The 16,036-nt window shown below is 39.3% G+C and overlaps 1 protein-coding gene across 1 annotated transcript in view; it reads right to left on the reverse strand.

The window, feature by feature from the left end:
• SEMA7A (semaphorin 7A (JohnMiltonHagen blood group)) overlaps positions 1-16,036 on the reverse strand; it is a 60,028-nt gene that overhangs the window by 12,224 nt on the left and 31,768 nt on the right. The window contains exons 2-12 of the mRNA XM_073579473.1: positions 12,105-12,235; positions 11,978-12,010; positions 11,761-11,856; positions 10,468-10,558; positions 9,371-9,493; positions 7,750-7,886; positions 4,753-4,925; positions 3,775-3,883; positions 3,038-3,230; positions 801-916; positions 219-370 (exon numbers count right to left, since the gene is read on the reverse strand). Coding sequence (XP_073435574.1) covers positions 219-370; positions 801-916; positions 3,038-3,230; positions 3,775-3,883; positions 4,753-4,925; positions 7,750-7,886; positions 9,371-9,493; positions 10,468-10,558; positions 11,761-11,856; positions 11,978-12,010; positions 12,105-12,235 — 1,354 coding nt within the window. The remainder of the gene's footprint in view (positions 1-218; positions 371-800; positions 917-3,037; positions 3,231-3,774; positions 3,884-4,752; positions 4,926-7,749; positions 7,887-9,370; positions 9,494-10,467; positions 10,559-11,760; positions 11,857-11,977; positions 12,011-12,104; positions 12,236-16,036) is intronic.

Below are 16,036 nucleotides of genomic sequence, written 5' to 3' on the forward strand. Positions count from 1 at the left end.
GCTATGGTTCAGTGAGTACAAGGGTTGAAAAAATTGACTTAATCACTAATAGCTTTAAATGCCAATCAGGCCTGGTCTTTATTGGGTTAAGTGGCATGTGAATAGACTAAACAGAGCATTTTGCTCCTATAGTCATTTCCTGGGCTGATCTCATTCATGTGCTATTCATAGGGCTGGTGATGCAGTGAGTGTGTGGTGAGGGTCACTGTATGACATACCTGTTATGCTTTAGGACTGATTCACATTTCCCTTCAATCCAGCCACAGTAGGGGTCCATTGACTTAATACAGCCTGTGCAATTGTTGTAGGCAGTACAGTTATCCAGTGATAGTCTGGAAAATTCCTGAGTAGTTCCCACATACAGGACGTGCTACACAAAGAGAACTCAGATGTCAGCAATGGAACAAGCATTTCATTAACCATATCTCTCCTCCTTCTCGGTACCACATCCCACCAGAATAAATCATTTATTCTGCTGACACATCTTTAGACAATGGAGCATTATCACACTACAGAAACAAGAGATTTGTGATGTTTCATTATAAAAAAGAAGAAATGAGTCACAAACCACAATCAGTCATATCCTACTCAGAACTAAGGTCACAGCAGTCATCGATACATTGTTTTATCTATATTCCTCCAGTCACCGGTCTTTATAAATGTATGAGATATATGGGTTAATATTACGGTTAACTTTAGTCTGGTACAAAAAACTTGCAAACATATAACTGCACATCTGCCATGTGAGCTATAAGCGGAAATGTTGTCCTGGATTATCTATAGTTTATTCTACTTCTCACCTCATTTGGCTTCAGTTCCATGAACTGTAGTTTTGCTTTTAGTTTGAAAGGCTGCACTTCATTAATTGAAAAAGGTCCATCTTCCCGCTCTAGAGTCTTGTGTACAGCTCCATCATCTTAGATAATAAAATTAAAGAGGATGTTAAACAGTTTTCATCCACCAAGTACTATCTATATATGTAAAACTCAAAATCTGTAGTAGCCCGCTCTATACAAATCCACAGTTCTCAGAATACTGCACATGTTACATCTCAATAGTGTCCCCCCATCATGAGATTGGGGCCCCTGAAGTTAGGCTCTATACATATAATGGAGAAATGTGAAGGTGAAAGTAAAAGTGCTGAGGGGAAAACTGACAAATTAGTAAAATGCCAAAATAATAAAAATTTAAAGTGGGAATAAATTTTTTACTGTAGCACTCTGAAAATGTCAATTTCAGGGTGACACTGAAAATTTTAATTTAGCTACAATAACCAACAATTTACCATATTTTCCGCAAGCGAAGCCGCAGGCATTCTACTAGTAGCAACTAAAGATCACCACAAATATATATATGATATAAATTCATGACATGTGCCATTAAGCTATGATGAATATCATTTAGAACCTGTTAAAGTTAAACTTTTATAAGGGTTGCCAAGGCAAAATCAAAATGATACTGTTGACTTGGACAATTAAAAAAAAAAAGCAAATTAAGCTATGCTACTGGCACTTTGTGGGATCCAGCACAGGTTGCTCCATTAAGACGCCACCATTCAGAGAGGCAACATGACCAATTTTGACTTGTGATTGGCTGCTGAGGTCAGGTGTCTTCAGCAGGGCGTCATTGGTGATATCAGCTACTGCTTTGAACAGTGATAACTGCCTTAGGTTTGTAAAAGTCGACCACGAAGCAGTGTCTGCTGGATTCTTGTAAGTGGGTTCCAACACTTGAGACCCTCACCAATTAGCTGTTATCAGCGCCAGCAGAGGACAGATGTAAACAGTTGCACAAGTGAACAGCTCAGTCAGTTGTTAAATGGTCAGCTGCATTTTTTTAGAGCATTTGACCTGTTGCCCCATTTTAAAAGTTACCCATGAGGGATAAAAAATCCTCTTTTTGCAAATCCCACTGTTCAGACCTCCAACAAGTCATTAAGATATCACTATCCATAACATGCTTGTTACATAATGTTGGTTTACTGGGTGAGGTGGATTCACTAAGCCTAGGATCCATGTAGGCAAATGGGCCACGGGTGCTGGTGCAGCAGCTAGGTGGAGCACTCGGAACATGACAGCAGAGGACTGGAAACAGCAATTAGACAAGTAGAATGCTGGATGCTGGAAACCGCAGGCAAGTGCGATACGTCCAGGAGACCACAGTCAAGCAGGCGGGATGATGGAAATTGCTGGCAAGTCCGAGAAGTGCAGGAGATCGCAGGCGGGATGTTGGGAACCATTGGCAGGTGGGAGACGTCTAGGAGATCACATGCAAATTGCAAAGTTACAGAAGACTTCAGACAGATTGTAGAGTTACTGAAGAACATAGGCAGTCTGGAAGCCGAAAGTAGATAGGAGGCATCATGGAGATGCAAACAGGTACCAGACAAAACTCTGGAGCAACAAGGAAGTTCAAATGCCATGTAAGCTGCAGGTGGTTAGGAGATGTCCTGGAAACTGCCAGACATGCAGCAAAGTTCCTGGAAGACCGCGAACAGGTAGCAGAAAGCACTCCAGAGTAGCTAGAAAGTCTGAAAACCATGGAACCCACAGGCAGATAGGAAAAGTCCTCCACTGACAGGTAGAATGTTTACCGAAAACTGTAGGTGAAGTCCTGCACACCATTGAGAGGTAGCAAGGGTACTGGAAACTGCAGACAGGTAACTCATAGAAGGGAAACCACAGACAGCCAGAAGACGCCCTTATGTCTGTGGACAGGAACTGTGCACAGACCAACTAAAAGAGCTGCTGGAAAGTCTTAATACAATACCAAGACCCAGGTGTGCACTTTGGGAGATATTACATAGGCCCATGAAATACAACACATAGTTGTCAAACCCAACATGGAGCACAAGAAAATCTACCAGACCAGTGGTATGGCGTAACAATGTTTAACCACACAACCCCATTAATTAAACAGGACAGCTGAGCCAGAATACCTTTACATTTTGATTGCTATGATGTGGATGAAACAGTTTAATAATCATCTGTCTCGCTGCATGTGTCATTAGATATAAAGTTGGATCTGATTAAGTTACCTTTGCCTAAGATGAGAACCCTCGAGATATTCTGGTTCACTGCAACTATTTCATCCACCACTATCTTCCTGTATAAGACTAAAGTTTGTAAAACAGTCCTATTTCTTGATGGCCACAACCATTTTGTCAGTTCTGGATGATTGGATACCTCTTCTGCCGTGTCCTCAGGTGTCAAGGTAGGAGGTGGAAGGCACTGAGTTTGAAGGACAAATAATGTTAAGTTAAAAATAGAAACTATAAGTGAATAAATAAAGAGAGAGTAGCATAGCAAAAAAGGTGGCAAATTTTAAATGATATTACAATACACTTAATTTGTGTAATGCATCAGATAATATTTATACTATATGTATTCATTAACCATAACGTCATAATTGCTAGAAGTAGTTTTATCCATGTTCATTAACATGCAGCCAGCATAAGAAATATATACTACAGAATCAAGAAGCCTCAGAAAAGGACGTTGCCTATATAAACAGTAAATATCAAGAATTCGTATTACTGACAGGCATAGCCAATTTTTAGGTATTGCCCTCCTACTGCTAAATTCAACCAACTGAAATAAAATGTACTCTGTCTAGGAAATGAGGCTATGTCCTGGTAGAACCTGATGTATCTGTGCTTTCTTCACATCTATGGCCCTCTTAGATTACTTGACATGTTGATTCTCACATAAAATATATATTTTATGGTATGCTTAGTATTTAGGAGAAAATAGGTAAGCAATATTTATGTGTTACCGTCCCAGGACGAATCTTTAGTTCATTTTTAGAAGAGCCCAATAAAGTTGAAGTGTTGAAAAGAAGCTCAATATCCTGAACCTTATAGGAGCACACAGCACTGTGATTCCTACAAAGATGAAAAAACATTGTCAAACGTAGTATGTGAAAACGCCAAAGAAAACAATGATGTTGCTTGTAATGACAAATCACATTCCAGCTGTTAAATCCACCAAGGCATGCTAGTTTAAAGGGGTGTTACATCTCATAAAATGGTGGCACATCACTAAGATATGCTATCATTTTCTGATCAATTGGGGCCTAAGTGTTGATACTCCCAACCATCCTGACAATGAGTGGGCAACAGACCTGCTCTAGTTCACATCAAAATTCTCTCTCAAAACCCCAAGACTTGTCAATAAAAAAACCATGAGAATCAAAATGCCCAACCCACAACAACTCTTTTTATATGCAATTTTGTATGTAATGCCTCACTGATTTAGATCTAATGGATGATCTGTTCTCATACTGATTTTATAACAAGCAGGAACTGTTGTAGTGTAAAAGACTATGTTTTCGCCCTCTGGCCCCATTCACAGCAGGAGTCAAGGCCACCAGTCATGTGGTGGATATTGGACATGCACATTTGTATTGTAGCCCCTTCAATCTCAGAATGGAAAATGTTATCAAAGAGTAATAATAGTATATCCCAGCAATATGCCATCATTTTCTATGTTGGAAAGACCCCTTGACATAAATATTTCTGAAACCCCAAAGTAATATTACTACAAATGGTTCAATATAAATTCTAACCCAAGTAAAAAAAAAGCAATTGTCCATAGCTACGAGTCAGTTCCACCTTTTATTTTGTCAATGCCAGTTAAAATTGGCATAGCTGATGCCTTCAATGCAAAGATGTATTTACGGTACTTTTTTTTGCAGAATTTTCTCAGTGTTTCAGTGGTGTATATGTGCATGAGCTACATTCAAGCTTCTCACCATGCATTTTTGAAAAGTCCATAAATCACATTCTCTGCTTTTCCTTGCAAAAAGTAGATGTCTTGTAGGTGTGGATAATATTGCCCAGTTAACTGGTTTCCACATATTAAACGTGATTTCAATGCCGTACTAAATATATAGCGAATACTATTTTTGGCAGATCCTTGATCATCCTAAGGAAGCAAAATTTAGATACAAAAGTTGTAGTGTATTTACCAAATGTGGAAGAAGAAGTGAACATAATAAACAAAAATAACTAAATATACCACTTCTTGGGCAAACTTTAAAAGAAAAGGGAAGTTTTAAAGAAAAAAGTAGAAATACCATACTTCCCACAAGTGAAAAATACACTTTTTATTCTTAATTAATCACTCCCAAATATGCCACAAATTAACAATGCACTATGCTCCTGTAAACAGCAATGAAACACTAGATCCTGATATTACTTTAAAGCCAAGATCAACCACAGAGCATTCAATGGTAAAATCTCTTTTATTAGTTCACGTATAAAATGTAAAAAGACTTTTATGTTTACAACAGAGGTACAAGAAAAAGAAGAACACACGACTCCCATCAACATAAAGTTTGCTGCATGGCTCTGGGCCATGTGACTACAAATCACAAAAAGTACCACCTAAAATAGAACTAATTAGACAGGCAGATGTGTACTGGTAAACCCAATACATAATTCTGGCTACTACCGCCACAACATGTGCAAAAAAGAAGAAGATAAAGAAAAAGTAAATACGTAATTTAAGTAATAAGTAATTTACTTTTTCTTTATCTTCTTCTTTTTTGGTTTATTGTTATGAGTCATCATCATGATGGAAGTGGCGGCACTGATGAATTGAAGATTGGGGATTTTCAAGCAAAATGTATTCGGATAGTGGTTTCAATGAACTCAAGCGATGTATTGGTGGAATTATGGAGGTCCACCAAGAATTCTTCTTATCCAGAGGACTTTAGAGCTCGTCATTCCTATGTTATAGAGGGTTTTTTAGGAATCCAAATGGGTTCCCAAGGGGAGCTATATGAAGAAATTCTTTTTCAAGTATTTATTATAACACATACATAAAATAGGTAAAGGAAAGGTTGTTTTTCAAAGGGGTTTTCTCATATATCCCCTTGAGTAGCTAGAGTAATAGCTTTTATTGTATATCTGTGTCTTTTGTGTATTATTGATTGATTGGCTGTCAATTTAAAATTGGCTAGCTATTTTATATAACGTATCAGGTTATAATAAGTTTGGGGGTTAATATATTTATGGAATTTTTCTAATTAAATAATACCATGTATTGTATGAGTTCACTGGACACTATACTTATGCTTTACTTTAGCAAGATGAATAACTAAGTGTATTAATCATTATAATATTTTGCACTGTGCAGGGATTTTTGCCTTTAGACACTATTGCATGAGGGCACGGGGCACTATACTTAAGCTTCACTCTAGTAAGATGAATAACTAAGTGCAATAATTATTATAACATTCCCACTGTTTAGTTATTTGGGCCTTTAGACACTATCAGCTCTGTGGATCGCTGTGCGCATGCGCAAACCGGCGCACTTCCGACATACTAGTTGCGGTCTCACACGCTGGCTTCACTCACTCCCTACCACGTGACTGGTCGTGGAGGGCGGGGGGTGAGTCACCGTGACTGCAGCTATATGTTTTCTTTCATTGTGAGCGCTGCGCGATTGACGCATGTGCCATGGTGCTATCCCAGGCTGTATTAATTAAAGAACCCTGTTAATTGGTTGAGGCTCATATTTAAACCCCACACACCCTCTGCCTAGACATGCCCCCCGAGGAAGCAGGGCGAAATGTGCGCGTCGGGGCAGAAGGACGGGGCTCCCACTACACACATTGAACCCTGCTAGGAGCCAGGTAATGGCCCCTGTGGCTCCAATCATGAATTATATCTAATAGATACTTCTTTCTTAGGCTGTTGGTGATAGCAATCCTCATAAATATGCAGCTCTTATGACTTCTGCTGTGGGCTATAGTTAATTACTAGTGGCTGCTAGGATATAGTAGGTGCTCTCAGCCTATATAGTAGTAGTAGTGTCTGGTGCCCTTTTTTTGCACATGTTGTGACGGTAGTAGCCAGAATTATTTATTGGGTTTACCAGTACACATCTGCATGTCTAATTAGTTCTATTTTAGGTGGTACTTTTTGTGATTTGTAGTCACATGGTCCAGAGCCATGCAGCAAACTTTATGTTGATGGGAGTTGTGTGTTCTTCTTTTTCTTGTACCTTTGTTGTAAACATAAAAGTCTTTTTACTTTTATACGTGAACTAATAAAAGAGATTTTTACCATTGAATGATCTGTGGTTGATCTTGGCTTTAAAGTAATAGCAGCATCTAGTGTTTCATTGCTTTTTATTCTTAGCTGTTTTGTCTGGGATACTTATATAATTTGTTAGGGAGTTTGTCATGTGGAATCCTAACTGTGTGTAATGTACTGTCAGGATTCCTCTTGTTTCCCATTCCCACCGATGGATCACCTGCCAACCACTTTCTCTTCAGCTTCTCTCCGTGGTCTCGATTGGGAGAAGCGGAAGAAAAGCAGTAGGGTTCATTGCACTCCTTGCCAACTTTATAAACGTCCCAGACAACCCCTATAAAGGGAATGTATAATGTACTTAATTTTAGTTTGGCTAATTAAATAATTATGAAGGAGAGATCTAATGGGAAAATATATTTTTACTAACACACAATGTGAGTGGTATGTTTTTTTTATATTTTTCCTTCAATTTAGTGTGCACCAGATTCATTATCAGGTCAAATCAGACATTTTGTAGTCATCCACCACTACTTCTAAGTGGAAATAGGGCAACAAATAAGGTTCAATTTAAGAGCTTCTGGGCACAAGTTTAACATCTTTCTTTGTAAAGCCAATAAGATGATTGTCCACTTAAACAGTTTATACCAAAGGCTCCTCCTGATATCCACAGCACTCACTGTGCATGGGCCAAACACTAACGACCTTACCTTACAAAGTTGAGCCACCATTGACAGTCTATTCTCAGTTGTTCTGGTTTCAGTATTATCCTCATTGAAAAAAAGAAGAATCTTATTTTGTCCTTTGTCTTCTTTCTCTACAACTAGAGATTTCACAAACTCTGGCTCTGTTAAAAAAACACATCAAAACATTTATTGTAAATTATGTATATTCCCCTGCTCCTCTTTTGAAGATGATTCAAGAACTCTAACATGCTGAATAAAAAATAAGTATCTAACAAAAAAATAAAATAAAATAGAGAACATTGAAAGGGAATCTGTCCCACTGTCCAATCTGTGGATCTCATGGTATAGCGAAAAAGAAGCTGAGCAGAATATTATATGGGTTTGGTGGGAAAAAAATTAGTGTAACTTGTATTTTTTTCATTTAAATCCCTGGTGTTTGAATGTATATGTGTCCAGTGGGCGGACCTACTCAGTGACTGAGCTATCTCTGCTTGCACAGTCATGCTGGGAAGGCTGATAATCGCTGATTAGGACCACCCACTGGACTCATATGCATACAAATACCAGGGATTACAATGAATAAAATGCAAGGTTTACTGACACTCTTCTCATAAAATATATATATAGTGATCTGATCAGCTCCTCCTGCTCTATAACATCCTTCCTTCAGATCACATTTCACTTTCCACATTAAACACGTGGTCAAAATTGTTGGTACCCCTCGTTTAATGACAAAAAAAAACCCACAATGGTGACAGAAATAACAAAATATTAAGTTAAGGGTACCATCATTTCTGTCCAGGCTTATTTCATGAGTTTTATTTTTTTTTTAATTCTGTGGGAGCATGGTTGAAAAGCAATGTCTGACTTTCATTTGTCCATTTTCAGAGATTTTTGATTTATTATTGCTTTTGTCAGATTCAAGTTATTTCTGTCACCATTGTGGGTTTTTCTGTCATTAAACAAGGGGTACCAACAATTTTGACCACGTGTGTAGGTTTAAGGGGAAAACCTCTGTAAATGATTCCATTATGTCACAGATAAATATCAGAAGATCATACACGTAGCTAGTGACCTTTTCTTTTTCTTCACTGGATTTTCCTTTTCCGCAACAAACAACTGCACTCTGGAAGTGTTAAGGTTCTGTATATGCCAGCATTAAATATATACGAATGATTAATTGCATAAGTGCGGTATAGTCTATACAAATGTAAGAGTAAAGTCTATATAGTAGTAATGCAGTTTATATATTCAATGCTTCTGTATACCTTCATATGGTTGCAACTGTTTGTTTGCTAGTGTAATGCAGTCACGAGAGCCGGTACCTACTGTATACTTATATTTCATTTCATCATAGGTGGATTTCTCCTTCAGAAAGCATATCTACTAAATAAACCTTTCATCAATAAATGCACAAAGCTTGTATGTAGAAGTCGAACTGAAAAAATAGTTATTGCAGTGCAATCGTCACTATTCCACTTGTAGAAGAATAGAGTGGGGACGTACCGCAACCTTTTAGTTCAGATTGTGTGTCTTCAACATTTGGTAACAAAACAAGATGCAAATTGTGGATAATACAGGAGAACCTCGTCCACACTGCCATCATTGTAAAGTAGCAGTGTTCTGCATTTTATGCATCACTTACGTCTCAAGAACTCATCTCTTGTGTATAGCAATGGATCATCACCAAAGATTTTGCTAAATGTAGTTTTCTTCCCAATCGCGCCATTGTTGGATTTCCGGGGCAATGTAGAGAACACTTGATCGCCTAAAAATAATATATTTTCATATATAAATATATCTGTACAGAAATAATCGATAGACAGATGATAAGATGAGGAACAGGTTTATGAATAGTAAACATGATGTGATATGTAGGAAGATAAAATAAAGCAAATCGCAATTTGGGGCAAATGGGCAGATTTATTAAGGATTTTGCACTAGTTTCTGGCAAAAGAAATGTATAGGCAAGAGATTTATGAATCACAAAAGAGTGACAGGCCTTAATTCATTAAGACAGGTGTCTTTCATACCAGTCTTAATGAGGGTGTGGGGTGGAGTGCGAGGTTCCCGATTCATTAAGAGAAACATGGGCTTGGAGTCAGATTTGTGGTGTTACGTACGCCGCCTCTCATCATGGATTTGACAAGTGGGGGTCGCCACGCCTCGTTCCGCCCCAGCTCTGACAAAGTGTCATAAAAAATGTTGTGAAAACACCGAAAGTCGCAACATGTTGTGGAACCTTGCGTTGCACTAAAATATTATGACTCTCCACAGCTTTTTAAGCTGCAATTCCAGGAAAAAATTGTGATGAATCTGGGTCACCGTTCTCATTCCAGCAGAGGACTAGAGAAAAGCTTGGAGAAACAATTATAGACAAGAGCTGCATTTAAAAGATATGCTATAATTATCAAACGGCAAATTTTCAGCAAAATTTGCTTCAAAAATTCCACTCGTAATAAATTCCTTCCCTTCATGTTTTAAAATGGATTTCAGGAAATCCTGAAAAAAATCTACTTTACATTGTTCATAATCTGTGTTCGGTTTTTTGCTGTTCGGTGCCATTCACTTCAGTGAGTGAAAACAAGAATACAAGATTCAGCCCTAGGTCAGAAGTGGTGTGGTTTATGGGAACTAAAGAAGATCTACTTTTTTCTTATCTCTCAAAAACTTTTTAAGCTACTTGAAGCTGACATTGAAGAGGTTGTATGCATTGTAAATTAACAGATTGGCAATAGATACCTGCAATTAAAATGGCATAATTGGATACTGGAGTGCGAGGAGCCAACTGATAAGTCCAAAATTCTTGAAGCTTGTTAAATGTTTCACCAACCTGAAACACAGACCTATCTATCAATACTTTTACAGTTAATTCTGTTTGTTTGGGAAAGAATTCATCAAAATGAAGAGATGACATCGAAATGAACATGTCATTGAATGTTAAATCATACAAAATCACAAAAGAACCTCACAAATACTTCATTAGGAGACATTAGGGACATAACATACACAGATACACATACACAGGCACCTAAAAACTGCCCACAAAATGCTCAAGAATGACATGGACTTTTAAGGTCAGATTTATCAAAGCTTTTACACTACAATTCTGGTGTAAAAAGCTTTGAAAAAATCACAAAATTTTGGCAAAATGGAAGGCTATCTGAAAATCTTACACCATTTTCAACACACTGCAGCAAATTGAGAGAAGCTGGGGTGGGACAGGTTTGTGCCAACCAGTGCTCGCCAAATTCATGACAAGTGATGGTGCTCCTTACGCCACACATGGATATACATGCCTCTTTGCAGACATGCCAGATTACAGTAACTGTCTCCAGCATGCCTCCTCATCAAGGTGAAGGTTTGCTTTAATGTATTTTTATTTGCATGTGCTATAGACCAGTGGCGCTTAACACACAGTTAGGCACAAGGCATTTTTCAAATGCAATAAGGGAAGATACCATAACGTGACCATCCGATGGAACCAATGGGTCCAAGTCATCAAAGCTTTCATAAAAGGCTTTGTAAGGTCATATAATTTTTCGCAATTGGAGGCTGCTCTAAAATTATGTGACTTTTGGCATTCTTACTCCATTTTTGTCAAACTCCAATAAAGTGTGCAAACCTAGGCTGGGGTTGGATGGGGTCATCGTGCTACACCACTAATATTACTCTAGGAGGGACTTTACTAAAATCTTTGGCAAAGCGCACACAAAGGCCATGCTCATGATTCATGAAGAGCATCTTACTCCAACACATCTCATCAAGACTGGCATGAACAACGCCAATCTTCATGTATCAGGCCTCATTGTCTATCTGTTGTGCAGATTTACCATACTTATGTGGATAAATATCTTAAATTAATTTTTAAAAAACTAAATGGACTTTAACCAAAGTAAACACATTTTTGTTAATCTGTAGTCCATTCAAGTTTATACAAGGTGTAGATCACATGCAGGGTCCATTAAACAAATAAAAAAAAGTCATTTTGTGGATAGTGACTTAGTGAAGACCCGTTCGAATATTGAAACCTACCATAGACCAGCAGCCAGGCTGGTGCGCATTGGTACCGCAGACGGTGAGTTTTCCTAATAGCAGACCAACAAATGTTACATAATTCTTACAATAAGGCTGCAAAGAAAAGAAAATCAGTTTAATGCATTGGGATTCTTGAGAGGTAAATAAAATGGTAATTGTGTGTACAGAAAGGGAGTATGAGATTTCACATGATGTGGAAAGACTAGTAACTTACCTTTCCCATACAGTTTTTAGGTTGAGCTTCAAACTAGAAAAATAATGAAGAATGAATATTGAGTATAATAGAAACATAAATTCCATTTTATCTTTTATTGTTTAGTAGTAAGAAGACATTTATATACCGAGTAATTCTGCATGGTCTCAGAATTAAAATGATACAAAATCTCTTCTCCTCCAACATATAAAGAATTATTTTCTGATAAGTAGTAGACGGCATTTGGCTCCTCTGTAGGTAGAGCAATAGACCATTCCACTGTTGGGAAAATGAAGAGCATTAAAAAAGAAGATGACTAAGAAGAAATAGCAAACTGACCGCACTAATTAGATATCAGAGAGGGGGAATATGGATGATCAGCCAGTGCACCAATGTGCAAAGGACAGAGACTTGGATATTATTTGTATCTAAGAACAGAGGGAAGCAAATTTTATCCTGAATTAAAGAGAATCTGACAGGAGGATCAACCCTTCTAAGCCATCTATATGTACATGTAGGCCATAGGAAGATGAATGAAATAATTCCTTGATATCTGTGATATGATGTCTTATTCCAAAGAAATCCACATATTTCTTATATGTAAATGAGTTGGCAAGATCTATAGGTGGGATAGAGCACTTCCTGAAAATCTGCCTGTCCATCAGCCCCCTCCAATTTTAAAACACTGTACATGAAAAGTTGCTTTTAATTAGAGGAGGCTGGACAGGTCTGGTCATATAGCCCTTTGTTAACTGCAGAGGAGAACATAGAATACTTATCGATTAGGCTGGTTTCACATTTGCGTATGGAAGAGCTGCGGAGGGATGCAGACTTCCTGAATGAAGCTCCACCCATTGCCGCACCTCCTCTGGTCAGCTCCGCCTACGTCCGCATGCGGCCTGCATACCCTATCTTTAACATTGGGTATGCAGCCCGTGCGGATGTATGCGGATGCCTACGCATGCATTGTTCTGACGATGCGGCGACCCGCGTCAAACGCAACAAGTTGGAATTTTGATGCTGTCGCCACATCGTCAAAATGACACATGCGGAGGCATCCGCATACATCCGCACGGCCTGCATACCCAATGTTAAAGATAGGGTACGCAGGCAACATGCGGACGTAGGCAGAGCTGACCGGAGGAGGTGCGGCAGTGGGTGGAGATTCACAGAGGAAGTCTGCAGCCCTCCGCACCTCCTCCATACACAAATGTGAAACTAGCCTTAGCAATTGCTACAAAATCATTTCCCAAACACATTTGTTAAAACAATATAAAATGGACAGCCCCTTTAAAAGAAAATGAAAACATCATTATATTTAACCACTAAAGTAAAACAATTAGGTACTTTTACAAAAGATCGGTTGCACTTCCGAAATTTGAACAATATAAATATTTATTTAGTAACAAACACAAACACCTCAACAAGGCAAAAGCATTTAAAATTGGGCTAGAACCTGTTTTCTGCTTGAAAAAATGGCACCGGGATACAACCCATACGAGTGGCATGATAACCCATAAAGCCATGTAAATGGGGTGGATTTCAGAGGTAAGTATGAATGGACAATACCTCTACAGTGATGTCAAGTAGTATTCAGTGAAGAAGAAAGGTCCGATGCACATGTACAGACAATAAATAATTCAGCATGAAAAGAATATATAAAACAAAATAAGCAATGACTATATACAATAAATTGCAATGTGCAGTCATCCAGATAAATTATCCCATAGAAAAATCATCATATAGGACCCCAGTGTATCGCCATGAGAGGTAGCTTCCTCAGGGGTAAGGTTCAGTGGCTAGGCTAGTGCTTTATATACCAAACATTTAAAAATATATATCTGACCTATGGTGGCCACCTGCTGCCCCTCTATAAATTGTGAGGGCCATCTGCTGACGCTCCAAGTTTCAAACTTTATAGTATTAATACGAAAAAGAAAATGTGCCCACCTCAGATGCATAAATTATATTACAGTAGCAATATACGGCTATGCAAAGCATAGCTGTCCGCTGGCCCTCCAAAAATGCTTAGTAAGGGCTGGCTGCTGGCCATCTAAAATTAGGGTACCGTTACACCTAGCGATGCACCAGCGATCCCGACCAGCGATATGACGCGGTCAGGATCACTGGTGCATCGCTAGGTGGTCGCTAGCGAGCTGCCACACAGGCAGATCTCACTAGCGACATCGCTGGGGACGGGGATCGCTATTTACCTGTCAGATGTGGCGATCCTGCGTCCTCCCGACCGGCTCCACGCGTCGCTCGTCAGCGCCACAGGAAGCCCAGCAGGAAGTGACCGACGAGAAATGATCCAGCAGCTTCTTGCGCGATCAGCGATAACCAGCAGGGAGCCGGTCGGAGGTAAGTATCATATGCAGCGATATCGCTAGCAATATCGCTGCAACGTCACAAAATCGGTGACTTTACAGCGATATTGCTAGCGATATCGCAGTGTGTAACGGGGGCTTTAGAGTGAGGGTCATCTGATGGCCCTCTAACAATACTGAAGGCCATCTGCTGGCACTTTAACAATAGTAAAGGCCACCTGATGACCCTCTACAAATAGTGATGGCCGCCTAATGGCCCTGAAAATAAAATTGTGACTTTCAGAGTCACTACTTTATAAATTAAACAGGATGTATTTGATCATGTCTCCCACACATGGACAGGATAAGGTATTCAAATCATCAAATTTAATTTTCTGTAGAATGTTTTTAGCACCATTGAAAGCAATGCCAATGTGCAAAAAAGACACTGTTATGAATGGGTCACTGAGGAGGAAAAAACAAAACAAGCTAAGTCCCAGAAAAAACAGAGAGGATGGTAACTATGCAGATTGCAGATCCCTGATCCTAACCACACAACTAGCAGCAGCCGTGGAGCATTCCTATGATGATCCTAGACGCCTCGTCACCGCCGGAGGACTAAATAAGCCTAAAGCAAGAAAGGGGAAAAACTGCCCCAGAGCAGACCCCAAAGGAAAGACAGCCCCCACACATGTATTGACGGTGAAACAAGATGAAAACACAAACACAGGCAGGAAAATAGGCTGAGCAAACGATGGGGCCCAAACTAACTAGAAAGGACAGGAAAGGAAAGACACTGTCTGCAATCTGCCAACAACCCTACAAAAATAATGTCCAACACTTCTGATAAAATTAACCCTGAAGTCACTAGACTTCTCCCACTATATCAGCACTCTGAAATATTCTGAGGCAGCACAAAAAGAGGCCAATCTAATAGGGGGCAAAAAGCAAATTGGCAAATACAGATAAATAAGAGTGGAAATTCAGCACAGCCCCAGCCGGGGCTGGCTGACCACACAAAAAACTGAATAGACCAACAAAATCAAGTGTGAATATTAGCAGAAAAACTTAGCTTGAGCTGACTGGAACAGAGCTGAACACCAAGAGCTGAAAAGCCAGAAGGAATCACCAGCACCAGAATGGGGCGTCGGCTGACTTAAATCCAGTCTGAAACTCCTGAGGTCCAATTGTCATCCTCATTATCAGGTGGCAGATCTCTACTGATTAAATTAGCCTCACTACCTCCTGTTACCACCAGAGGGAGCCTGGAAGGAGAACTCACACTTGGTACACCAGAAAATGAACTCACAACAGTACCCCCCCTTGAGGAGGGGTCACCGAACCCTCATCCATGCCAGCAGGCCGATCAGGATGGGCCCGGTGAAAAGCACAAACCAATCTATTGGCATGAATATCAGAGGCAGAGACCCAAGAATTATCCTCCTGGCCATAACCCTTCCATTTGACCAAATACTGGAGTCTCCGTCTAACCAAACGAGAATCCAATATTTTCTCTACCTCATATTCCACATTGCCTTCAACCAACACAGGGTCAGGAGGTGCTGCCATAGGAACCACTGGCTCAACAAACCTCTTCAACAGAGATTTGTGAAATACATTATAGATCTTGAACGTAACTGGAAGAGCCAATCGAAAAGAAACAGGATTAAGAATCTCCAAAATCTTATAAGGACCAATAAATCTTGGCTTAAATTTTGGAGATGCATCCTTCATATGAATATTCTTAGATGACAACCAAACCATATCACCCACT

The sequence above is a fragment of the Dendrobates tinctorius genome, unplaced genomic scaffold, assembly GCF_039654945.1.
Source record: "Dendrobates tinctorius isolate UK_male_01 unplaced genomic scaffold, ASM3965494v1 ptg000062l, whole genome shotgun sequence".
NCBI classification, from domain to species: domain Eukaryota; kingdom Metazoa; phylum Chordata; class Amphibia; order Anura; family Dendrobatidae; genus Dendrobates; species Dendrobates tinctorius.